General features: G+C 40.1%; 1 protein-coding gene across 5 annotated transcripts in view; it reads left to right on the forward strand.

Annotated features, from left to right (window-relative positions):
- DYM (dymeclin) overlaps positions 1-27,321 on the forward strand; it is a 401,308-nt gene that overhangs the window by 4,584 nt on the left and 369,403 nt on the right. For all 5 annotated transcript variants that reach the window (XM_030810464.1, XM_030810466.1, XM_030810462.1 and 2 more), the window contains exon 2: positions 14,687-14,879. In XM_030810464.1, the coding sequence (XP_030666324.1) occupies positions 14,740-14,879 (140 nt within the window). In that variant the 5' untranslated portion in view covers positions 14,687-14,739. The remainder of the gene's footprint in view (positions 1-14,686; positions 14,880-27,321) is intronic.

A 27,321-nucleotide genomic window follows, 5' to 3' on the forward strand; every position in this document is an offset into this window, starting at 1 on the left:
CCTCCCGAGTAGCTGGGACTATAGGTGCCGGCCACAACACCCGGCTAATTTTCTTTTTTTTTTTTGCTATTTTTAGTAGAGACGGGGTTTGTGTTAGCCAGGATGGTCTCGATCTCCTGACCTTGTGATCCACCGGCCTCGGCCTCCCAAAGTGCTGGGATTACAGGCCTGAGCCACTGCGCCCAGCCCGCAGCAGATTTTTATATGGAGAAGGCAGTGTTTGATTTACGTAGGGCTCACAGATCGGTTCGATCATGTATGACATCTACAGAGTGTGTGGGGAAGGCTGGTTGCCTCAACCTAATCTTATGCAAATGGGCTTTCCAGTTGATTGGCGCCATCCTCTCTGCTCCTTTACAGTACATGTGGCTGGCAGAGAGGGAAGATGGAGCCGCCATTTTGAAAATGTCTAGTCCTTAGTTTCTGCAGGCATTATCCTGTGCAAGCTCCCAGCTTGCAGGCTGCTCTTTGTTAGAAAATGATTTGGGGCTGCTTTTCATTAAAAAGAAAAGCCTTACTGAGGACTCCCATGCCCTTGCTATCTGCCTAAGTGATTCCTTGTTAACTCCTATATCATTATTCCCTGCTCTGGAGTAGCAACCCTAACTGCTGTTAGGGGGTGTTGGGTGATGACTCTTTCTGGCTACTTCCTGCTGAAAAGGGGCATCATGTGGGGATCAGCAGCTAGGGCTCCTCCTGGAGTCAGTCTAAGGGTCCTTGGAAGAAAGGCATGTTCGTGTGTGGTTCTGTCTGCAGCATCGTTTGAAGTTTGATTCTGTCGCTATTCCGATGGGTTGTAACACTGGTTTGCCTCCACCAGATGTTGCTGAAATGTTAATATAAAAGTAACATTCCTTTTAGGATAAGTGGCATTGGATTTGGGTGGCTGGAGTAACTTCAGTGTTAACCTTGGTTAGATCTTTCCTGCAGTTATTAATCCCTTCATGACTTCCACAGAAAATCTCTTTCTTTTATAACCTTCTTTGCATAGCCAGGGTGTGACATATTACCAAACCCAATAAGAAGTTCTAGCAAACTCGGTGATAGTAAAACTTTCATGCTTCCTTTTTGTTGGTAATTATCCCTGCTATCAGGATAATAATTAAGCAAAATACTACAACAATGGAAACTCTGTCCAGTATTTCAGTTAGAAGGTGCTACTGTGTCCAGAATTGGTGGGTTCTTGGTCTCACTGACTTCAAAAATGAAGCTACGGACCCTCGCGGTGAGTGTTACAGTTCTTAAAGGCGGCATGTCCAGAGTTTGTTCCTTCTGATGTTCAGATGTGTTCAGAGTTTCTTCCTTCTGGTGGGTTTGTGGTCTCGCTGGCTCAGGAGTGAAGCTGCAGACCTTCGCAGTGAGTGCTACAGCTCATGAAGGCAGTGCGGACCCAAAGAGTGAGCAGCAGCAAGATTTATTGCAAAGACTGAAAGAACAAAGCTTCCACAGTGTGGAAGGGGACCAGAGCGGGTTGCCACTGCTGGCTCAGGCAGCCTGCATTTATTTCCTTATCTGGCCCCACCCACATCCTGCTGATTGGTCCACTTTACAGAGAGCTGATTGGTCTGTTTTGACAGGGTGGATTAGCCCAAGGGCTGAGGAGTGCAGGCGCACCGTGCAGGACTGGCAGGCAGCTCTGCCTGCAGCCCTGGTGCAGGATCCACTAGGTGAAGCCAGCTGGGCTCCTGAGTCTAGTGGGGACTGGGAGAACCTTTATGTCTAGCTAAGGGATTGTAGATACACCAATCAGCACTCTGTGTCTAGTTCAAGGTTTGTAAATGCACCCATCAGCACTCTGTATCTAGCTAATCTGGTGGGGACTTGGAGAATCTTTATGTCTAGCTCAGGGATTGTAAACGTACCAATCAGCACCCTGTCAAAACAGACCAGTCACCTCTCTGTAAAATGGACCAATCAGCAGGATGTGGGTGGGGCTTTAAACACCTTACATTTCACAAGGCTTGTAAATTTGTCCAGCTAAGCCTTTTTCTGCTTCATACATAATTTTACCACCATCAGTTGTTACACATCTTAGCAGATTCTACTTCAGATTGTGCTGAATTAGTATTTTCTTGATTTTTTTGGGAAATATTCACAGGGGCAATTGTTTCATACATACTGTACTTCGAGCCACTGTTTACATGGAAAGAGTAAGATGTTAAAGATATTTATTTTCTCTGGACACAATTCTTTGGCTGCTGTAATCAAACACAATTTAATTAACTCACCATTCGTAAATACTTTCCTTGCTTGCTTAACAAATGAGCCATTTGGAAATTTACTTTGGTTGCAGCCCTATTTCCATTTTTAATTTTTGGCAAGACATTCTGCTCTGAGGAGGTATATCTTGTTTTATATTTGCCCATTTTCCTGCTCATTGCTCTCATGAGTTGGGAGTGAATGCTGTGTGGCAGGGCATAGCAGGATATTGTGATGAGTGCTTAGTCTAGTAATACTTCCTATATTGTATTTTGCTGGCACAGCTGTGATGCTTTTACATAATAAAGTGCTTTGACATCTAACTAGATTTAAACAATCTACAGTCCACTGTGACTTACAAGTGTGACATCAGAGTACTTCCATTCTTTTGACATGACAGTCACTGGTAAAATAGTTATAGTATGGAAATACTCATGACACTTGAAATGCTGTTGAGTATAACCATGTCATTGAGATTTGTGGTGCACTGAGAGTATAAAGGGATGAGGGCACCAAAAATGGTCTCTGTAGCAACTACCCAAGTCTGCTGTTGTATCAGGAAAACAGCTATAGACCATATGTAAACAAATGAGCATGGCTGTGTTCTAATAAGACTTTATTGACACTGAAATTTTCTTTTCATATAATTTACACATCACAAAATATTTTTTTGATTTTTTTCAACGATTTAAAAATGTAAAAATCAGGTTGGGTGCAGTGGCTTATGCCTGTAATCCTGGCACTTTGGGAGGCTAACATGGGCAGATCACCTGAGTCAGGAGTTTGAGACCAGCCTGCCCAACATGGTGAAACCTGAAAATACAAAAATTAGCCAGGCATGGTGGTGCATGCCTGTAGTCCCAGCTACTAGGGAGGCTGAGATGAGAGGATCGCTTGAACCCAGGAGGCAAAGGTTGCAGTGAGCTGAGATTACTCCACTGCACTCCACCCTGGGTGACAGAGCAAGACCCTGTCTGAAAAAAAAAAAAAAGTAAAAATCATTCTTCAGGCGGCACATAGGATTTAGCCCTTGGGCTGTAATTTGCCAATTTATGATTTAGGCAATGAGAAAAAAAAGTACTACACCATAGTTTGTGGTGAGTGTAAAATCAGTTAGTATGTGTGAAACACTTAAGATGGTGACTGGGGATGTAGTAGGTGCTAAATAAATGTTTGGTATTATTATTGTTACTGTTTTCATTATTATCTATCTAAAGATATTTTAGTTTTTAATTTTTTCTTAGAATCATCTGTTTTCTATGATTCCTTTCTTTAGTTTGTTTTGGTTTCTTTTTTTTTTTTTTATTTTTGAGACAGGATCTTGCTCTGTTGCCCAGGCTGGAGTGTGGTGGTGTGATCACAGCTCACTGCAGCCTTGACCTCTCAGGCTCAGACAGTCCTCTCACCTCAGCTTCCCAAGTAGCAGGAACTAGAGGCTAATTTGTTTATTTTTTTGTAGAGACGTTAAAAACGTCTCTGTGTTGCCCAGGTTGATCTCCAAGTCCTGGGCTCAAGTGATTCTCTTGCCTTGGCTTCCCAAAGCACTGGGATTCTAGGAGTCAGTCACCACGCCCGGGCTGTTTTGGTTTCTATATTTCATGTTGGAGGCTTTACTCACAAGTCTAATCATTTTTGACTGTCCATTCTTATTTAAAGTTGAGACTACCCAAAAACCGATTGGAAGCTCTGTAAGTAGATTTTGTTGAGTGGTGGGCATTACTGTGAGGTGATGATCTATTTTTTAAATTGGCCTGGCAGTTCCTAAATGTCTGTATCGTTTCCCTAGGTCTTATTCAGTTTCTCTTGAGAGGAATCCTTCAGTCTCCTGCCTTGGAGGCAGGGAAGCTCACTGTGGAGCTGTAGCAAGTTGACTTTATGTTCATTCTCTTGTTTTCTTCGTTATCCACCTTATTACTCTCCCCAACCTTGGCGTTGGTCTCTCTAGTCGTATTTCTCTGGAGAGCATGCATAATAGTCTCTTCCTGGGGAGAGAGACCCCCAGACTTTAGCCCTGCACCTTGCCCCGTCTTCCCCAGTGCCCTGTCTCTCGCTCATTAGCCTTCCCATGGCTCCATGGGGTGAATTGTCTCCTTCTTGTTAGTGTCCCTCTTGGCAGGAACTCCCTTTGGGGCTTCCTCCGGTCTGCTGGTTCAGGTACACTCCTCTGTCACCTTCCCATCTTCCACACTTCCCTTGATCTGATCTTTGTGGGTTTATATCTTTCTTTCCATTGCTTTCATTTCATTGGGCAGGGAATACCCAACTCTACTTAATATAGCACTTGGAACCTAGTTACCTTTCAGAGAATGTTCTGTTACTTGTGGACTCATGGCACCTGTGGCATTTACTCTGTCCTTTGACTGGTGATTATTGCCCATTATTTCTCTGATCTCCTGTTTCAGCTTTCTCCTTAAAGTCTCTTAGGTACAAGTGGGTCATATATGTGTGTTGTGTGTGTTTGTACACACAATCCATATATGTATTATATATATAATATATTATATAATATATAATCACTTTCCTCCTATATATATTATATAGCATATATAATATGCTATATTATATAGCATATACTATATTATATATGATATATAATGTTATATGTATATTTAGGAGGAAAGCGATTCTGGAATGTAGTGTAGAATTTGTGGATTATCAGCCTGAGAAGGGACAAAGGGCATTAGGGCATCATTTACACATTTTGAGGGTGTTAGAACAGAATTTGGTTATCATGGGTTTTCACATCCACTAATGTTTACTTTCCATTTAAGGCACATTAAATCAAGAGATAGTCAGTACACATAAAAGAGAAGATTTACTTTATGTATTTATCACATATTTCACAAATATAAAATATTGAGCATTTTATTTATTTATTTATTTATTTATTTGTGACAGAGTCTCCCTCTGTTGCCCAGGCTGAAGTACAGTGACATGATTGTATAATAGCTCACTGCAGCTTCAAAATCCTGGATTTCAGGTGATCCTCCTGCCTCAGCCTTCTGAGTAGCTGGGACTACAGGCTCATTAGCCATCTTGCCTGGCTAATTTTTAAATTTTTTGTAGAGACAGAGTTTTGCTTTGTTGTCAAGGCTGGTCTTGAACTTAGCTTCTGGAAATCCTTGTACCTTAGCCTCCCAAAGTGCTGGAATTAAGGTGTGGGCCACAGTTCCTGGCCTGTTACCAAGTATTTTCTTAACGTTTACTAGTTTGATGGGTAAAAATGATATATTATTGTTTTAATTAGCATATTGTACTCAGAATTTAGGCTGAAGATCTTTTCATATATTTATTAGCTGTGGGACTTGGCTATTTCAGCAAGTATTTTTTGAGTAATTTCTCTTTAGCAGTATGCCGGAGATTGATTAGGGATAAGGAAGAAGTGTAAGGCTTGATTCATGCCTCTCAGGAATAATCTACCTGGAGAGATATGTTATATGTACTACAGCAAAATAACATTTCAAGGCAGCTTTTACATAATTGCAGCTTTAGGGGAGTAGTGGAGAGTTTTAAGGGGTAACAGGGAGGAATGATAGAATTAGTTTTGCACATGTTAAGATTGAGTTCTTGACTACATTGCATTGAAGATAGGTCCTTTGAAAGGTTTACTACCAAAAGTATCAGCAATAGCCTACTTCCCATTTCTAGCATAGACTTACATAAGGATCGTTGTTACCAACAAACTTACTGATTATTTATTATATATATTATCCTTGAGTTAAAAAAGTCTTAAATATTTTAGAGATATCAATAGAACTAGCTTCCTGGCCAGAGATTGGGTCTAGAAGGAGAAATTTGAAAGTAGTATCATGGAAGCCACTAGAAAAGCCAGGAGATGGGATCAGTTACTGACAGATTTAGAGAAAGAAGAGCTGGAAGCCAAGGGATTCTAATGATGCCCAGTGAGGGCAAAGGCAGTAGGACTCTTTGGAGATAATCCAATAGTGTTTTCTACTTTACTCTAGTTTTCATTGATAAGGGTTTTGAGAGTTCCAAATAAATTGGGATCAGGTGATTGTGCGTGTGTGTTTGCAATCCTTGGCAGGAATCATTGCAGAAGAGATGCTGTTGGGGCTCAGTTTTCTACTTTGCTTTCTGTGGGGGAGCAGGTAGATCTTTCTGGCAAGAGTGCTTCAGTGCCTACTGGTCTTATTATGTGTGAACTTGTTCCTCCTGTATACTCCAGGTGCCCAGGGTGTTGCCTTCACTCTGTTCCTACCAGGTAGCAGCACCCTGTTGTTGCTTCCTGTGGGAGTGAGGGCTTAGGCAGGGGTGTCTGCTCAGGTGCACTAGCCAAGCTTCTGTTAGTTGCTTGTGGGCCTTTTTCTGGCCTTTCTGCTTTTGTGCTGGAGTTCCTGTTCACACTCTTTGGGATGGTGCCCTTGAAGGCCCTTGAACCTGCTCTGGGATGCTATTTCCCTTTTTAGTCCATCTCCAGCTGTTTTCTATTTTATGGGAATTCTTCACAGCTTCTGGCCCCCTGTTATTTTTTGAGCATGGCTGTGTAATCACTGGCTATTTAAAAAAATATCATTTATATTATTTCTAGGGTTTGGTGAGAAAAAACGGGGAAGGAGGCACTGTACTCTTTACTCAATTGGCTGTCTCAATTTTTTTTGTTAACGTTCTGTTCAGTGTCTCTCCTGATATGCTTGTAGGCTTTATTCATATTGTTTTAGAAAGATTTCATAGTGTTCTTGGACTGAGCAGTTATTTTGATTTATTAATTTTATTTTTGATACAAAATCTTGCTCTGTTGCACAGTGCAGTGCTGTAGACGTGGCTCACTGCAGTGTCGAACTCCTGGGCTCAAGCGATCCTTCTGAGTAGCTGGGACCACAGGCTTGAGCCACCATGCCCAGCTAGTTTTTAAATTTTTTGTATAGATGGGGTCTTGCCCAGGCTGGCCTTGTACTCCTGGGCTCAAGCAATCCTCCTGCTCTGTCTCCCAAAGTGCTGGGATTACAGGTGTACAGGTGTTTGATTTAAGACTTAATTTTGTGGTCTGTCCTAGCTGCTTTGAAAATAAAGTTTATTTCCTATAAACCAGTAGAAAACAGTCATAGGATATGAACAGGTAATGGCCTTATTCATGGCAAGAGAGATGCAAAATAAAATTGTATTGAAAAACTTTTTTTTTTTTTAATCTAAGTTGGCAAGGATCAGAAAGTTTGATTAAACAATGGCGGCTGTGGAGTAGAGAAATAGACATTGCTGGTGAGAATCCAAGTTGGTACAACCTCTATAGAAGGCAGCTAGGCAGTATCTATCAAAATTACAAATGCATATATACCCTTTGACCCAGCAATTCTATTTCTCTGGATTTATCATATCTGTCTACTCATACATGTGTGAAATATTTTATATGCTTATGTAAGTGATAGTATAAGATAAAAGTAATGTATGTATCTTATTGGAGAATGACATTTATTTTTTATTACTTGGAGAATGATTTGTAATAGCAAAAGATGTAGACTACCTAAATGTACATCAATATGGTATTTGAGAAATTATAAAATGGAATGTTACACAATTGTAAAAAGGAATGAAGTGCTTCATATATGGATATATAATGACTTCCTATATATTGATGAGTGGGAATAGCAGAGAGGAATATGTCATATGCTATGGTTTGTTTAAAAAGAGGTTGAACATATGTTTGTATATACACAGAATGTCTGTGGAATGATGCCCAAGAAACTGTGAATGTTTTCTCTGAGTTGAGAAGGTGGTTAGAAGATGGGATGGGAAGGAGACTTTTCACTGTATATCCTTTGAAGTTTTTGTATTTTGTACCATGAATATTACTGATACAAAAAGAACATAAAATAAACAAAAACATCTGACAAATTTTGTTAGTAGACTCTTTGATAGTATTGTTTCTCATTGTTGCCTCATGTGGTGGGAGGAGGAGGTTGATTCCAAAATCAAATTTTGTTCTTTTGAAAATCAGCATTCATATACTTAAACTCCCAGAGTAAAATTGCTTGCTTTTAAGTTACCACATTAAAAAAGTAAGATACTGGTCTATTTAACTGAGAACAAATTGTTATGATTCTCATTTCTTTTGATCTGGTGTCATTTTTATCCTGTTAATTTTAATGAAGCACAGAGAAGGAAAATTGAGTACATGGTAGAGCCAGGAGGACCCATACTTAAATTGCTGTCAGTAAACCAACACTCTTTGAACTAACCCACTTTCATCCATACAGTTAGAGGTGCTTATTCAGTACACTAATATTAGGCCTACAATCCTAACTGCTAATTAGCATGAGTCCCCTGATAAATAGCACACTGTAAACAAGTAGTCAAGGTCTTTTTTACTCATTTGTTTAAACATATATTTTATTGAGGCATATTCAGGGTCACAGGGATTATTGGACAAATAAAAATAATTTGAAAGCTTTGGCTAAAAAGGAACTAACAATATCCTTAAGCAGGTGGTGGAGGACAAAATCTGTTGTATACTGCTCAGAGTTCATGAAATTAATGCAGAATCCCAGAGGACCCAAGAACATTACTTATTTTGCTTTTATTGAAAAAGTTCAATTTTGAATAAAATTTGAAAGAAATAATTTATTGGGTAGCTGGGAGAGGTGGCTCATTCCTCTAATCCCAGTGCTTTGGGAAACCTAGGCAAGAGGGTCTCTTGAGGCCAGGAGATTGAGATTAGCCTCAGCAACATAGCAAGATGCCCATCTCTACAAAAAAATTTTAAAAAGTTAGCAGGGTGTGATGGCATGTACCTGTAATCCCAGCTACTCAGAAGGCTAAGGCGGAAGGATTGCTTGAATTCAGGAGTTTGAAGCCACAGTGAACTATGTTCATGCCACTGCACTCTAGTGTGGGTGACAGAGTGAGACCACATCTCTAAAATAAGTAAATAAATTTATTTTGGAAAACTAGTCTAAGTGAAAGAACATTCTATAATAGGACACCGAGTAACTAGAATATGAGATCCTAATATCTCATCATGTATAATATGGATGATAAAGTAACTTAATATGTAAAAACAATCCTAGTGGTTGTGAAAGAACGTACCTATTAGTCTGATTTGTTGGCACCTCTCTAGGACATGTAGATTCTTTTTTGTTTGTTTGTTTTTGTTTTTTTTTTTTTGAGATGGAGTGTCGTTCTTGTTGCCCAGGCTGGAGTGCAATGGCGCGATCTCGGTTCACTGCAACCTCCACCTCCTGGGTTCAAGCGATTTTCCTGTGTCAGCCTCCTGAGTAGCTGGGATTACAGACGCCCGCCACTTCACCTGGCTAATTTTTTATATTTTTAGTAGAGACGGGGTTTCACCATGTTGGCCAGGCTGGTCTCTAACTCCTGACCTCAGGTAATCCACCTGCCTCAGCCTCCCAAAGTGGTGGGATTACAGGCGTGAGCCACTGTGCCCGGCCTTGTGGTTTTAATTGAGAATTTTATGAGATTAGATTTCTCTTTTCTTAGCAATCAATTATACTTTTTTTTTTTTTTTTTACTGTTTTAGTGTTTACCCTAGAGTTTGCAATCTACATTTACAAGCAATCTAAGATTGCTTTTAAATAATATAATAACAACATCACCACTTCACAGATTGCACAATACCTTATAATAACAAAGTATTTCTAATTCCTTCTGCCTGTCTGTTGTATTTTCAGTTCACATATACATTGCTGTCCTTCATTTCACTTCTTTTTTTTTTTTTTGAGATGGAGTCATGCTCTGTCGCCCAGACTGAAGTGCAGTGGCATGATCTTGGCTCACTGAAACCTCTGCCTCCCAGTTTCAAGTGATTCTTGTGCCTTAGTCTCCCCAGTAGCTGGGATTATAGGTGCACACCACCATGCTCTGCTAATTTTTGTATTTTTAGTAGAGATGAGGTTTTACCATGTTGGCCAGGCTGGTCTTGAACTCCTGACCTCAAGTGATCTGCCTGCCCTGGCTTCCTAAAGTGCTGGGATTATAGGCATGAGCTACCACACATGGCCCAAAAGTTTTTAATTTGATGAAGCCCAGTTTATAAATTGTTTTCTTTTATGGGTTGTGCTTTTTGTTGTTGTTGTTGTTGAAATCTCCATGCACCACCACACCTGGCTAATTAAAACAATTTTTTTTAGAGGCAGGGTATTGCTATATTGCCCAGGCTGGTGTCTAACCCCTGTCCTCAAGTGATCCTCCTGCCTCAGCCTCCCGAGTTGCTGTGATTACAGGCATGATCCACTGTGCCTGGCCAGAAAATATTTTATTTTTAATCAAAGTAGTATATGGATGTGATTTTGAAAAGTCAACTAATATGACAGACTTAATATAAAAAACTGCTCTACCACCCTCCCCACTCCAGAGTCCTTTTCCACAGGGGTGGCCACTTTTTTTTTCTTTTTTTTTTGTTTTTTGAGATGGAGTTTCGTTCTTATTCCCAGGCTGGAATGCAATGGTTCGATCTTGGCTCACTGCAACCTCCGCCTCCCGGGTTCAAGTGATTCTCCTGTCTCAGCCTCCCAAGTAGCTGGGATTACAGGCACCCGCCACCATGCCCAGCTAATTTTTTTTTTTTTCAAATGGAGTCTTGCTCTGTTGCCCAGGCTGGAGTGTAGTGGCAAGATCTCAGCTCACTGCAACCTCCACTTCCCAGGTTCAAGCAATTCCCCTGCCTCAGCCTCCCTAGTAGCTGGGACTACAGGCACGTGCCACCACACCTGGCTAATTTTTTTGTATTTTAGTAGAGACGGGGTTTCACCATGTTGGCCAGGATGGTCTTGATCTCCTGACCTCATGGTCCGCCCGTCTCGGCCTCCCAAAGTGTTGGGATTATAGGCGTGAGCCACCGCGCCCGGCCTAATTTTTGTATTTTTAATAGAGACGGGGTTTCATCATATTGGTAAGGCTGGTCTCAAACTCCTGACCTCAGGTGACCCATCCGCCTTGGCCTCCCAAAGTGCTGGAATTACAGGTGTGAGCGACCGCGCCTGGCCACCACTTTAAAATCTATAAGCTGTTGCTTTTTGCTATTTACCTCCTTATTTATTTAATTTGAGACAGAGTTTCACTCTGTCGCCCAGGCTGGATTGCGGTGGCACAATCTCGACTCACTGCAATCTCCACTTCCCAGGTTCAAGTGATTCTCGTGCCTTAGCCTCCTGAGGAGCTGGGATTACGGGCATGCTCCAACATGCCCAGCTAATTTTTGTATTTTTAGTAGAGACAGGTTTTCACTATGTTGACCAGGTTAGTCTCGAACTTCTGGCCTTAAGTGATCCGCCTGCCTCGGCCTCCCAAAATGTTGGGATTACACCACACCTGGCCCTACTTCCTTATTTATAACTAATAAGTTTTTACTGTTTTTTGATTTACTAACTTTACATATTTTCTATTGAGCACTACCTATTATGGAAGATGAAGGTTTAGCACTCGTAGACCACCAATCCTGCTGCTTCTTCCGGAATCTTCTCAGTAGAGTTTACTCACAATTTTTGGTTAAATATTTAGTATTTATATGATAGTGATTATATAAATGTTCATTACTGTCGAATTTAGTCGTATACTATGATTACATGACCTTTCTTGAATAATTTGTTCTTCCCAAAGTTTGTAGTCTATACGAAATTATTTACTTTATTCTCCATATAACTATTATTCATTGCTTCCAAATTCTCCTACAGTATTGTAACATTCCACAGAATAAGGTTAGACACATCAAGTGAACTGTCAGTTCTATGCTTTCTTCTCCTGGTTGATCCGGGAGCTGTTTTGATTCTTGTCCCAGCCTGCTGCATGGCTGTGATTCTCTATACCACTGCCCTGTGTTGGATCCCCTGTTTCTTGAATTTCTTCCTTTTTCTTGGCTTGTTCCCTCATGTGGAAGGAGTACATCTTGTAGCTTCCTTGTAGGTTCCTAGGAGGTCTTTTGAATCTTGGCAAATCAGAAAATGTTTTTATTCTACTTTCAAACTTAATTGGTAGCTTGAAAAGCTATAGATTTCTAGTTAAATTATTTCCTCTTGGCCAGGCTCAGTAGCTCACGCTTGTAATGTCAGCACTGTGGTTGAAGCCAGGGCAGAAAGAGTTCGAGACCAGCCTGGGCAACACAGTGAGACCCCATCTCTACCAAACACAGAATATTAGCTGGGCTTTGGTGGCATGTACCTGTAGTTCCAGCTACTTAGGAGGCTGAGGCATGAGGATCCCTTGAGCCCAGGAGTTTGAGGTTACAATGAGCTATAATCACGCCACTGTACTCTAACATTGTACTCAGCAACAGAGTGAGGCCCTGTTTCTTAAAAAAAAAAAAAAAAAAAAAAGTTTTAATACTAGTGCTAGCTATGAATAAATCCATAATATTTTTTGCCTGTTTTAAAATCTTATAAATGAAAGCATACCATATCTATTAGGTAGCTTACTTTTTTTTTAAAAACATTTTATATTTTTGAGATGTATCCATTTAGCTCTGTTTCATTCATTTTTACTAGTGTATTATGTCCCCTTATAATTTTGATAGCTTAAAATACTATTTTAAGTTAGGAATTTATATATTTCAGAGTATTTCTTTCTTTCTTTCTTTTTTTTTTTTTTTTGAGACAGAGTCTTGCCCTTGTCGCCCAGGCTGGAGTGCAATGGTGTGATCTCGGCTCACTGCAACCTCCGCCTCCTGGGTTCAAGTGATTCTTCTGTCTCAGCCTCCCTAGTAGCTGGGATTACAGGCATGTGCCACCATGCCAGACTAATTTTGGATTTTGAGTAGAGAGGGGGTTTCTCCGTGTTGGTCAGGCTAGTCTTGAACTCCGGACCTCAGGTGATCTGCCCGCCTTGGCCTCCCAAAGTGCTGGGATTATAGGTGTGAGCCACCGTGCCTGGCCTTCAGGGTATTTCTTTTATAGCATTTTCTAATTGGGCTTAACAAGCCCTACTTTAAGAAATTAAACCTTATGATTAGCTGTCTTAATATAGAGGCTTAACTGAAGATGAATTATTATTCAGTTGAAGTTGAATTGAGTTATTAGGGCCCCTGTCCCCTTGCAGGAAGGATGAAAGTAGTGGCTGGCCTCAGGTTCAGGGGCAGGCGATGAGGAGCCAGATCAGTATTTCTATCTCAGATTCAGAAGACCAGCTGTCCATGTGCATCATCAGGGAAGCATCTTGCTCTCAGAATAAGCAGCTCAATCCAGCTTCCAAATTCTGACCATGGCTTCAGTGCCTTTGTGGAATGAGAAGGGACATGAGGAAGAAAGTGAGTCACTAATATACATTCTTACCTGACCTGAGCCGCCTTTGGTCCCTGAGCCCATGTAGTTTCCTTTCATTGTGATGGTAATTTTAAAATAGTATAATGTATTATTTATCTTATCACCATTTTATTATTCAATGGGAGACCTTTTCTGAACAAATCAAGATAAAACATGAGCTAAAACTATGTTAACTGTGATTTAAGGAAGACAGTGATTCATATTTGTAACTAAACTATTAGTTTTCTTCCCTTAGTGACTGAGAACAACCAATACTGACTTTGGAAGAGCCTCGTGGATACTACTTATTTATTAACTCCCTTGTTCCTTCAACATACTGTTTAGGGAGTTTTTTACATGCTAGTCTAGACAGTGGGCATAGAAAGATGAATAAGATAATTCCTGTCGTAAAAATGTGCATGGTTTAGGGGAAGAGGCATATCAACAAAAGCTACATATGTGCCCTACAGCAGAATGAGAGAAACATTAAATGTGATTCCTTTGTAATTGGGATCTCTTTCACTTGAAGTGGGTAATTCAGGTTTGTCCCTATGACCCCCATAAGTAGAAGTAGCACATGGTAATTACTTGAGCTATGTTCCCTTCCTTGTACATTCAAGCCATCCAGATTTCTGTATTTCTTTGTCACCATTGTTTTGGTTGTAAAACAACTTCATTTTCAGACTAATTATAAGTTACCATTATTATGATTTTGCTTTGAGACATTTTCTTGGGCAGAGCTATGCCCATCCTAAGATACATGGTACAAGTACAATATAGATTTGGATTTTTGTGTTTGTATTGGCTAAGACAGGTGTTAGCTCCATATTTCTTTTTTTTTTTTTGAGATGGAGTCTTGCTCTGTCGCCAGGCTGGAGTGCAGTGGCGCGATCTTGGCTCACTGCAACTTCCGCCTCCTGGGTTCATGTGATTCTCTTGCCTCAGCCTCTTGAGTAGCTGGGACTACAGGTGTGTGCCACCATGCCCAGCTAATTTTTGTATTTTTGGTAGAGATGGGGTTTCACCATGTTGGCCAGGATGGTTTCAATCTCTTGACCTCGTGATCTGCCATCCTCGGCCTCCCAAAGTGTTGGGATTACAGGCGTGAGTCACCATGCCTGGCCTAGCCCCATATTTCTTGTAACTTTGTATCTGATGTCTAATATAGTTATAAATGCAGAAAGATGTGATTTTCTTTAGTAAGTTTATACTTTTTTTATATGTAGACAAAGCATGATGACTTTTGAACAAGTTTAAAGTTTTTTTATTTTTATTTTTTATAGGTTGTCTTTTGGAAATGCAGGTTTAAGGACAAATTATCTGCTTAAGCTAGAAGATGGGATCGAATAGCAGCAGAATTGGTGATCTTCCTAAAAATGAGTACTTGAAAAAGTTATCAGGCACGGAATCTATCTCTGAGAATGACCCGTTCTGGAATCAGCTTCTCTCGTTTTCTTTCCCTGCACCAACTAGCAGGTAAGAGATTGCCTGGAGATTGGAAATTTGAATAGAGGACCGTATCAACTTGTGTGGTATGCTGATTAAAAAAAATTTAGAAATGTTCTGTCTATCTAGTCTGTCATACATAGATCAGTAGAAAATCCAAAAGATTTGAAAGTAGAAAATAAGCTTTTCTTTTTACCCAACTCAGTAGCCACCTCCCTTCTCTAGAGGTGATCACTGGTAGCAGTTTATTTTGAATCATTCTAGAGATAATAGAGGTTACTTAAGCATATGTCCCATACAGTTTCACAAAATTGTTTAAATACAAATGGTAGCATACTACACGTACTGTTCTGTCCCTTGCCTTTTTCCCCACAGTTAAGTAAAATATATCTTGTATATGTAGCATATATGCAACTTCCTTATTCTTTTTAATGGCTGTGGAGTATCTGTAGAATATATTTAATTGGTTTTTCTGTTGAAGAACATTTAGATTGTTTCCGGTCTTTGTTATAACAGTTACTGCCACATACATCATTTCTCATACACACAGATATAACTTTAGTATAAATTCCTTGAAGTAGAATTGCTGGGTCAAAGTGTATGTGCATTTGCAATTTGGTAGCTATGCCAAATTGTGCTCCATGGAAGTTGTAGCAATTTACACACCTACCAGCAATGCATGAGAGGTGTGTTTCCCCATGTCTTTGTCAGTTTGATGCCTTTTTAGACCTTTGACCTTTGCCAGTTTCAGAGGTGAAAAACAATATCTCATTTTTAATTCTATTACAAAAACTGACAGACAATAATAATGTAGAATGAATAGAATATTGAATTCCCATATACTCAATAACTAGATTTAAAAAATTTTTATTTACTTTTTAAGAGTTTTATTATGATAGGCAGAATAGTAGCCCCCCAAAGATGTCCATGTCCTTGTCTGCAGAATCTGTGAATATGTTACATTACATGGTGAAGGGGAATTAAAGTAGCAAAAGGCATTAAGGTTACTAATCAGCTGACCTTAAAACAGGGAGATTATCTTGGATTATGTGGGCAGGCCCAATGTAATCACAAGGCTTCTTGAAAGTGGAAGAGGGAGGTAGAAGAGAAAGTCAGATGTGATGTGAGGAGGACTCAGCCTGCCCTTGCTGGCTTTGAAGATGGTAGGGAGGTCATGAGCAAGAAATATGAGCAGCTTCTAGAAGCTGGCAGAGGCAAGGATGCAGATTTCCCTCTGGAGCCTTCGGAAAGGAATGCAGCCTCATTGACATCCTGATCTTAGCTCATTGAGTGTCAGACTTCTGACCTACAGAACTGTAAGATAATAAATTTATGTTGTTCACACCACTAAATCTTGATAACTTTTGTAGTAGCAATAGAAAAATAATACACTTTCTGAGATATGTTTCATATATCATGTAATTCACCCATTTAAAGTGTATTATTCAGTGTTTTTATTCACAGAATTGTGTAACAATCACCAATTTTAGAACATTATCATCCCAGAAAGGAATCCTATCCCATGCCCATTAGCAGACACTCCCCCAAACTCTAGATTGCACTAGCAACCACTTATTTATTTATTTATTTTTTGAGAGAGAGTCTCAGTCTGCTAGAGTTCAGTGGCGCAATCTCTGCTCACTGCAAACTCTGCCTCCTGGATTCAAGCAATTCTCCTGCCTCAGCCTCCCGAGTAACTGGGCCCACAGTTGCATGCCATCATGCCTGGCTAATTTTTGTGTTTTTTGTGGAGATGAGATGTCACCATGTTGGCCAGGCTGGTCTCGAACCCCTGACCTCAAGTGATCCACCTTCCTCAGCCTCCCAAAGGATTATAGGCGTGAGACACTGCGTCCAGCCACTAATTTAATAACTACTACTAACTTTGCCTCTTCTAGACATTTCATGTAAATGGAATTGTAACAATAGGTGGTCTTTTGTGACTGGCTTCTTTCTTTTTTTTTCTTCTACTGTTTTAGAGATGGGGTCTTGCTCTGTTACCCAGGCTGGTCTTGAACTCCTGGGCTCAAGCAATCCTCAGCACCCCAAAGTGCTGGGATTACAAGTGTGAGCCACTGCACCCAGCCGTGACTGGCTTCTTTCACTGAGTAATATTCATACATGTTGTGGCATGCCCCAGTACTTGCATTCCTTTTTTTCTTTTTTTTTTGAGATAAGGTCTCACTCTGTTGCCCAGGCTGGATTGCAGTGGTGCGATCGTAGCTCACTATAGCCTTGAACTCCTGGGCTCAAGTGATCCTTCCACTTCACCTTCCCGAGTAGCTGGTACCACAGGCATGCACCGCCATGCCTGGCTGCTTTTTAAAAAATTTTTTGTAGATACGAGGTCTTGCCGCCGTGTTGCCCAGGCTGGTCTTGAACGAACATGTGGCCTCAGGTGATCCTCCTTCCTCTGCCTCTGAAAGTGTTGGGATTATAAGCATGAGCCACTGGACCCAACCTCCATTCCTTTTTATTGCTGAGTGATACTCCATTGTATGGATATACTGCATTTTGTTTGTCCATTCAGAAATTAATAGACATTTGGATATTGTTGAGTGATACTCCATTGTGTGGATATACTACATTTTGTTCATTCAGAAAATAATAGACACTGGGTTGTTTCTATATTTTGTTCATTATTGTTTTTTAAATATCTTAAAGTCCTTTTTTTTTACATAACCATAATACCATTATTACACCTAACAAAATTAACAGTAATTTCTGCTACCCAGTTCATATTTAAATTTTTCCATATTTAAATTTTAATTAAATTTAAATTAAAGTTGTTTTAATAGTTTATTACAATTAGGAGCCAAATAAGGTGCATATGTTGCACTTGATGGTTCTTGTTCTTAAATGTCTTTTAATGTAGAATATAAGTATCCACTTCCCACCCTTGCCACTATTTTTTTCCTTCATGTCATTTTTAAAACAAATTGTGTCAGTTTTTCTGTAGAATGTTCCATCTTCTGTATTTATCTGGTTGCTTCTCACACCTTGTAACTTGTTCTTTTATTCCATATATTCCCTGTAAATTGGAAATGAGATTTAAAAGCTTGATAAAATTTAGGTTAATCATTTTTGGTAAGGTATTCCATATGTAGAAAAAGTGTGTTTTATACCAGTTATCATGCTAAGATTGATCAAAGTTTTGAGTGTATTTTAGCATCTATTGATTTTTGCCTGAATCACTTGTTTTATAAGAGGTTACAAAATGGTAATATTTCTAATTTGGTCATTTCTACATTTAATAACTGGAGTTCTTCTGTAAAGGGGACTTTACGTCATCAATTAGGTTATGTAAAATATAGTTCTTACTGTATTTATTACTAATTAAAGGTAAGCACTTCAGTTTTTTTCTTTACCAATTTTCAGGAAGGGGTTGGTGTAATCGTGACAAAGAAGTCTATACTTCTCATTTCCCTTTACCTCAGAGGTAGACGGCCTATTTCTCTGTCTTTAGAGGGTAAATTCACACACACACACACACACACACACACACACACACACACACACACAACACGTTTTTCAGTGTGACTGATAGCAGTCGTTTTTCTTTTTGATACCCAGTTCAGGAAGTTTTGGATAGTGGTCCTTATGGTTTTGTCTTTCTTTAATAATTAAGGTTGTGTTTATTTTCATATGTTTAAGGGGTATTGGTATTTCCTTTTCCGTGAACTGTTTATATCTTTTGGCAATAAATTTTAATTTTTTTTTTTATTATACTTTAAGTTCTAGGGTACATGTGCACAACATGCAGGTTTGTTACATATGTATACATGTGCCATGTTGGTGTACTGCACCCATTAACTCGTCATTTATGTTAGGGATATCTCCTAATGCTATCCCTCCCTGCTCCTGCCACCCCACAATAGGCCCTGGTGTGTGATGTTCCCCACCCTGTGTCCAAGTGTTTTCATTGTTCAATTCCCACCTATGAGTGAGAACATGCGGTGTTTGGTTTTCTGTCCTTGGGATGGTTTGCTCAGAATGATGGTTTCCAGCTTCATCCACGTTCCTACAAAGGACATGAACTCATCCTCTTTTCATGGCTGCATAGTATTCCCTGCTGTATATGTGCCACATTTTCTTAATCCAGTCTGTCATTGATGGACATTTAGGTTGGTTCCAAGTTTTTGCTATTGTGAATAGTGCCGCAATAAACATATGTGGTGCATGTGTCTTGATAGCAGCATGCTTTATAATCCTGTGGGTATATACCCAGTAATGGAATGGCTGGATCAAATGGTATTTCTAGTTCTAGATCCTTGAGGAATCGCCACGCTGTCTTCCACAATGGTTGAACTAGTTTACAGTCCCACCAACAGTGTAAAAGTGTTCCCATTTCTCCACATCCTCTCCAGCACCTGTTGTTTCCTGACTTTTTAATGATCACCATTCTAACTGGTGTGAGATGGTATCTCATTGTGGTTTTGATTTGCATTTCTCTGATGGCCAGTGATGATGAGCATTTTTTCATGTGTCTGTTGGCTGCATAAATGTCTTCTTTTGAGAAGTGTCTGTTCATATCCTTTGCCCACTTTTTGATGGGGTTGTTTGATTTTTTCTTGTAAATTTGTTTAAGTTCTTTGTAGATTGTGGATATTAGCCCTTTGTCAGATGGGTAGATTGCAAAAATTTTCTCCCATTCTGTAGGTTGCCTGTTCACTCTGATGGTAGTTTCTTTTGCTGTGCAGAAGCTCTTTAGTTTAATGAGATCCCATTTGTCAATTTTGGCTTTTGTTGCCATTGCTTTTGGTGTTTTAGACATGAAGTCCTTGCCCATGCCTATGTCCTGAATGGTATTCTTCTAGGGTTTTTATGGTTTTAGGTCTAACATTTAAGTCTTTAATCCATCTTGAATGAATTTTTGTATAAGGTGTGAGGAAGGGATCCAGTTTCAGCTTTCTACATATGGCTAGCCAGTTTTCCCAGCACCATTTATTAAATAGGGAATCCTTTCCCCATTTCTTGTTTTTGTCAGGTTTGTCAAAGATCAGATAGTTGTAGATGTGTGGCATTATTTCTGAGGGCTCTGTTCTGTTCCGTTGGTCTATATGTCTGGTTTGGTACCAGTACCATGCTGTTTTGGTTACTGTAGCCTTGTAGTATAGTTTGAAGTCAGGTAGTGTGATGCCTGCAGCTTTGTTCTTTTGGCTTAGGATTGTCTTGGCAATGCAGGCTCTTTTTTGGTTCCACATGAACTTTAAAGTAGATTTTTCCAATTCTGTGAAGAAAGTCATTGGTAGCTTGATGGGGATGGCATTGAATCTACAAATTACCTTGGGCAGTATGGCCATTTTCACAATATTGATTCTTCCTATCCATGAGCATGGAATGTTCTTCCATTTGTTTGTGTCCTCTTTTATTTCATTGAGCAGTGGTTTGTAATTCTCCTTGAAGAGGTCCTTCACATCCCTTGTAAGTTGGATTCCTAGGTATTTTATTCGCTTTGAAGCAATTGTGAATGGGAATTCACTCATGATTTGGCTCTCTGTTTGTCTGTTATTGGTGTATAGGCTTGCTTGTGATTTTTGCACATTGATTTTGTATCAGACTTTGCTGAAGTTGTTTATCAGCTTAAGGAGATTTTGGGCTGAGATGATGGAGTTTTCTAAATATACAATCACATCATCTGCAGAGACAATTTGACTTCCTCTTTTCCTAATTGAATATCTTTTATTTCTTTCTCCTGCCTGATTGCCCTGGCCAGAACTTCCCACACCGTGTTGAATAGGAGTGGTGAGAGAGGGCATCCCTGTCTTGTGCCAGTTTTCAAAGGGAATGCTTCCAGTTTTTGCCCAGTCAGTATGATATTGGTGGTGGGTTTGTCATAAATAGCTCTTATTATTTTGAGATATGTCTCATCAATACCGAATTTATTGAGAGTTTTTAGCATGAAGGGCTGTTGAATTTTGTCAAAGGCCTTTTCTGCATCTATTGAGATAATTCTGTGGTTTTTGTCTTCGGTTCTGTGTATATGATGGATTACATTTATTGATTTGCATATGTTGAACCAGCCTTGCATCCCGGGGATGAAGCCCACTTGATCATGGTGGATAAGCTTTTTGATGTGCTGCTGGATTCAGTTTGCCAGTATTTTATTGAGGATTTTTGCATCGATGTTCACCGGGGATATTGGTCTAAAATTCTCTTTTTTTGTTGTGTCTCTGCCAGGCTTTGGTATCAGGATGATGCTGGCCTCATAAAATGAGTTAGGGAGGATTCCCTCTTTTTCTATTGATTGGAATAGTTTCAGAAGGAATGGTACCAGCTCCTCTTTGTACCTCTGGTAGAATTCAGCTGTGAATCCATCTGGTCCTGGACGTTTTTTAGTTAGTAGGCTATTAAATATTGCCTCAATATCAGAGCCTGTTATTGGTGTATTCAGGGATTCAACTTCTTCCTGGTTTAGTCTTGGGAGGGTGTATGTGTCCAGGAATTTATCCATTTCTTCTAGATTTTCTAGTTTATTTGCGTAGAGGTGTTTATAGTATTCTCTGATGGTAGTTTGTATTTCTGTGGAATTGGTGGTGATACCCCCTTTATCATTTTTTATTGTGTCTGTTTGATTCTTCTCTCTTTTCTTCTTTATTAGTCTTGCTAGCGGTCTATCAATTTTGTTGATCTTTTCAAAAAAACCAGCTCCTGGATTCATTGATTTTTTTGAAGGGTTTTTTGTGTCTCTATTTCCTTCAGTTCTGCTCTGATCTTAGTTATTTCTTGCCTTCTGCTAGGTTTTGAATGTGTTTGCCCTTGCTTCTCTAGTTCTTTTAATTGTGATGTTAAGGTGTCAATTTTAGATCTTTACAGCTTTCTCTTGTGGGCATTTAGTGCTATAAATTTCCCTCTACACACTGCTTTAAATGTGTCCCTGAGATTCTGGTATGTTGTGTCTTTGTTCTCATTGGTTTCAAAGAACATCTTTATTTCTGCCTTCATTTCGTTATGTACCCAATAGTCATTCAGGAGCAGGTTGTTCAGTTTCCATGTAGTTGTGTGGTTTTGAGTGAGTTTCCTAATTCTGAGTTCTAGTTTGGTTGCACTGTGGTCTGAGAGACAGTTTGTTATAATTTCTGTTCTTTTACATTTGCTGAGGAGAGCTTTACTTCCAACTATGTGGTCAATTTTGGAATAGGTGTGGTGTGGTGCTGAGAAGAATGTATATTCTGTTGATTTGGGGTAGAGAGTTCTGTAGATGTCTATTAGGTCCAGTTGGTGCAGAGCTGAGTTCAATTCCTGGATATCCTTGTTAACTTTCTGTCTTGTTGATCTGTCTAATGTTGACTGTGGGGTGTTAAAATCTCCCATTATTATTGTGTGGGAATCTAAGTCTCTTTGTAGGTCTCTAAGGATTTGCTTTATGAATCTGGGTGCTCCTGTATTGGGTGCATATATATTTAGGATAATTGGCTCTTCTTGTTGAATTGATCCCTTTACCATTATGTAATGGCCTTCTTTGCCTCTTTTGATCTTTGTTGGTTTAAAGTCTGTTTTATCAGAGACTGGGATTGCAACCCCTGCTTTTTTTGTTTTCCATTTGCCTGGTAGATCTTCCTCCATCCCTTTATTTTGAGCCTATGTGTATCTCTGCACGTGAGATGGGATTCCTGAATACAGCACACTGATGGGTCTTGACTCTTTATCCAATTTGCCAGTCTGTGTCTTTTAATTGGAGCATTTAGCCCATTTACATTTAAGGTTAATATTGTCGTGTGTCATTATGATGTTAGCTGGGTATTTTGCTAGTTAGTTGATGGAGTTTCTTCATAGTGTTGATGGTCTTTACAATTTGGCATGTTTTTGCAGTGGCTGGTACTGGTTGTTCCTTTCCATGTTTAGTGCCTCCTTCAGGAGCTCTTTTAGGGCAGGCCTGGTGGTGACAGAATCTCTCAGCATTTGCTTGTCTGTAAAGAATTTTATTTCTCCCTCACTTGTGAAGCTTAGTTTGGCTGGATATGAAATTCTGGGTTGAAAATTCTTTTCTTTTGGAATGTTGAATATCGGCCCCCACTCTCTTCTCGCTTGTAGAGTTTCTGCCGAGAGATCAGCTGTTAGTCTGATGGGCTTCCCTTTATGGGTAACCCGACCTTTCTCTCTGGCTGCCCTTAACATTTTTTTCCTTCATTTCAACTTTGGTGAATCTGACAATTATGTGTCTTGGAGTTGCTCTTCTCGAGGAGTGTCTTTGTGGCATTCTCTGTATTTCCTGAATTTGAATGTTGGCCTGCCTTGCTAGTTTGGGGAAGTTCTCCTGGATAATATCCTGCAGAGTGTTTTCCAACTTGGTTCCATTCTCCCCATCACTTTCAGGTACACCAATCAGACGTAGATTTGGTCTTTTCACATAGTCCCATATTTCTTGGAAGCTTTGTTCATTTCTTTTTATTCTTTTTTCTCTAAACTTCTCTTCTTGCTTCATTTCATTCATTTGATCTTCAATCACTGATACCCTTTCTTTCAGTTGATTGAATCGGCTACTGAAGCTTGTGCATGCGTCCCGTAGTTTTCGTGCCATGGTTTTCAGCTCCATCAGGTCATTTAAGGTCTTCTCTATGCTGTTTATTCTAGTTAGCCATTCGTCTAATCTTTCTTCAAGGTTTTTAGATTCTTTGCGATGGGTTCGAACATCCTCCTTTAGCTCGGAGAAGTTTGTTACTACCTGTCTTCTGAAGCCTTCTTCTCTCAACTTGTCAAAGTCATTCTCCGTCCAGCTTTGTTCTGTTGCTGGTGAGGAGCTGCGTTCCTTTGGAGAGAAGAGGCGCTCTGATTTTTAGAATTTTCAGCTTTTCTGCTCTGGTTTCTTCCCATCTTTGTGGTTTTATCTATCTTTGGTCTTTGATAATGGTGACGTACAGATGGGGTTTTGGTGTGGATGTCCTTTCTGTTTGTTAGTTTTCCTTCTAACAGTCAGGACCCTCAGCTGCAGGTCTGTTGGAGTTTGCTGGAGGTCCACTCCAGACCTTGTTTGCCTGAGTATCACCAGCAGAGGCTGCAGAACCACAAATATTGCAGAACAGCAAATGTTGCTGCCTGATCGATCCTCTGGAAGCTTCGTCTCAGCGGGGCACCTGGCCGTATGAGGTGTCAGGTGGCCCCTACTGGGAGGTGCCTCCCAGTTAGGCTACTCAGGGGTCAGGGACCCACTTGAGGAGGCCGTCTGTCCATTCTCAGATCTCAAACTCTGTGCTGGGAGAACCACTACTCTCTTCAAAGCTGTCAGACAGAGACGTTTAAGTCTGCAGAAGTTTCTGCTGCCTTTTGTTCAGCTATGCCCTGCCTCCACTGGTGGAGTCTACAGAGGCAGGCAGTTCTCCTTGAGCTGCGGTTTGGGCTTCCAGGCTGCTTTGTTTACCTACTCAAGCCTCAGCAATTGCAGGCGCCCCTTCCCCAGCCTCGCTGCTGCCTTGTAGTTTGATCTCAGACTGCTGTGCTAGCAACGAGCAAGGCTCTGTGGGCGTGGGACCCTCCGAGCCAGGCATGGGATATAATCTCCTGGTGTGCCGTTTGCTAAGATTGTTGGAAAAGGGCAGTATTAGGGTGGGAGTGACTGGATTTTCCAGGTGCTGATTGTCACGGCTTCCCTTTGCTAGGAAAGGGAATTCCTTGCACTTCCCGGGTGAGGTGATGCCTTGCCCTGCTTTGGTTCACAGTCCGTGGGCTGCATCCACGTCCTGCACCCACTGTCTGACAAGCCCCAGTGAGATGAACCAGGTACCTCAGTTGGAAATGCAGAAATCACCCATCTTCTGCGTTGCTCATGCTGGGAGCTGTAGACTGGTGTTGTTCCTATTTGGCCATCTTGGAACCTCCCCCCAAATTTTAATTTTTAACTTTATTATATACAATTGGATTGGGCCTTAGAAGTTTAACTTAGTTTAAGCCAGGCGTGGTGGCTCATGCCTGTAATCCGAATACTTTGGGAGACCGAGGCGGGTGGATCACCTGAATTCAGCAGTTTAAGACCAGCCTGGTCAACGTAGTGAAACCCCATCTCTATTAAAAATACAAAAAATTAGCTGGGCATGGAGGTGGGCATCTGTAATCTCAGGTACTCCGGAGGCTGAAGCAGGAGAATCACTTGAACCCAGGTGGCGGAGCTTGTGGGGAGCTGAGATCACGCCATTGCACTCCAGCCTGGGTGACACAAGAGCAAGACTCCGTCTCAAAAAAAAAAAAAAAAGAAGTTTAACTTAGTTTATAATTAATCTGATGGCTTGGATTAGATGTATTTTATATTGAAGTGGTTACTTATTCTTGCTTCTGAGATCCTTGGAAAATTAAAGGTGGCTGTGGATTGGTGGGAAAGGTCATACTGGGGATGAGCTATAGCATGAACAAATTTTGAAATCATTTCCTTAATCCTTGCAGAATTATCACTGAGTACTGCTGCTCATGTGATAGTGATATGACTTAGAGGAAAATGGAGACTTAGGGCAAATGGAGAGCATGATTTATTGTCCAAAATAATTTTTCTTTTCACTTATGTAAATTCTAATATAATGTATAAAGCTATTCCAAATTATAGTATATGGTTTTTACATTGAAATATACTAAAGTAGACTTAACTAAATAGAGATATGTATGATGTTTAAGGAATAAAGAGACTATTGTAAAAATGTCACTTCTTTTCAAATTGACCTATAGATTGAAGACAATTTGAATTAAAATTCTGAAAGCCTTGTTTTGGAAGATTGGGGGATCTTGATAAGTTTATTCTGAAATGTGTATGAAAAAGAATAAAGAACAAGAATAACTAAAATACTTAAGAATAAGAATAAATGTATGTGTGTGTACTTGATTTATGTGGAGCTGGCATTTCGGTGGGGAAAAAGATGAACTTCTCAAAAAATAGTGATGGGAATAATTTGTTAGTCATTTTTGTCTACCTGTGCCAGTGCCTCACAGTTTAAGTTATTATGGCTTTATAGTTTGTTTTGTTAATTACTATTTTTACTCAAATTTTATTTTATTTTATTTTTTTTAATTTTTGAGACAGAGTCGCTCTGTCTTCCAGGCTGGAGTGCAGTGGTGCGATCTCAGCTCACTGTGACCTCTGCCTCCCAGGTTCAAGCAATTCCCTGCCTCAGGCTTCCGAGTAGCTGGGATTACAGGTGCCTGCCATCACACCTGGCTAATTTTTGTATTTTTAGTAGAGGCGGAGTTTCATCATCTTGGCCAGGCTGGTCTTGAACTCCTGACCTCCTGATCCACCTGCCTTGGCCTCCCAAAGTGCTGGGATTACAGGCGTGAGCCACTGCGCCTGGCCGCCATTCCCTTATCTTAAATCACCCAGGTGATTTAAGAGAAACGTATAAAGGGATCTTAGAAAGTGAAAAAACTGTAAAGTAAATAAACTGCATTGTAAATCTGTGAGAGTATATTTATAAAGGTTTCTTCCTGCCCCCACCGCCACAAGTGAGTTTACATGATAGGGGTTTCATTTGTGGTGTTGCATATACTTTTGGCCTGTCACTTTCTCTTTGGCACTGCCTTGCTCCTCACTGATGGTATTTGATGTGTGACCTTGGGACTGAGTAGGCTTTGAGGTAGCAGGTGCCCCCTCGTTGACAGAGTCAGGGGCCAAAATTACCTAGTTCATGAATTATTCAGGGCTAAGATGAATCTCAGTAGAGGAGACGCTGAATCTAGATAATTCTGAGATTGTTCACTCTTGGAATTCGATAGATACGTATGTGCCGTCTTCAAGTAAAGTCCATTTTTGTAGCCAAAAATTGATGTTTGCTGCAATTTTTAGAAATACTAATAAGGCCTTTAGGATGAATCTAATCCTTCCTTACTATTAATGATTTTTAGCATCAGAGTAATCAGATTTTGTTAGAGTTTCCAGGTGTGGTTCTAAAATCTTACTTAAATTATTTAATAGTTTTTATTTTTTCACCCTGTTAAAATTAGTTGTGCAGCAAAGATCTGAAACAAAATGAAGAATAATTAAAGACTAAAGTTTAACAATATACACTGTTTTTTTCCTAAATATTTTAAACTACTTATATGACTGATTTTATACATGTTTCTAAACTGCATAATAGCAAAAATGAAAAACAGACCTGTGCTGATTATTTTTTGGTTCATAGGCATCTGAGGCTATGGTGTGTGTGAACATAATCGTGTGTCATGCTTAGCGTTGAGAACTGCTGGACCAGATGACCTATCTCTGAGTATCAAACTATTATTCATTTATTTGTTTCTCAGGCTATAATAGTTAGCTGGATATATGATGCCTCTTGTCCTTAAAGGCTTATAATCTTTTTTTTTTTTTTTCCAGACAGAGTTTCACTCTTGTTGCCCAGGCTGGAGTGCAATGGTGTGATCTCGGCTCACCACAACCTCCGCCTCCCGAGATTAAGTGATTCTCCTGCCTCAGCCTCCCGAGTAGCTGGGATTACAGGCATGCGCCACCATGCCCTGTTAATTTTGTGTTTTTGGTAGAGATGGGGTTTCTCCATGT

Source organism: Nomascus leucogenys, chromosome 4, assembly GCF_006542625.1.
Source record: "Nomascus leucogenys isolate Asia chromosome 4, Asia_NLE_v1, whole genome shotgun sequence".
NCBI lineage: Eukaryota > Metazoa > Chordata > Mammalia > Primates > Hylobatidae > Nomascus > Nomascus leucogenys.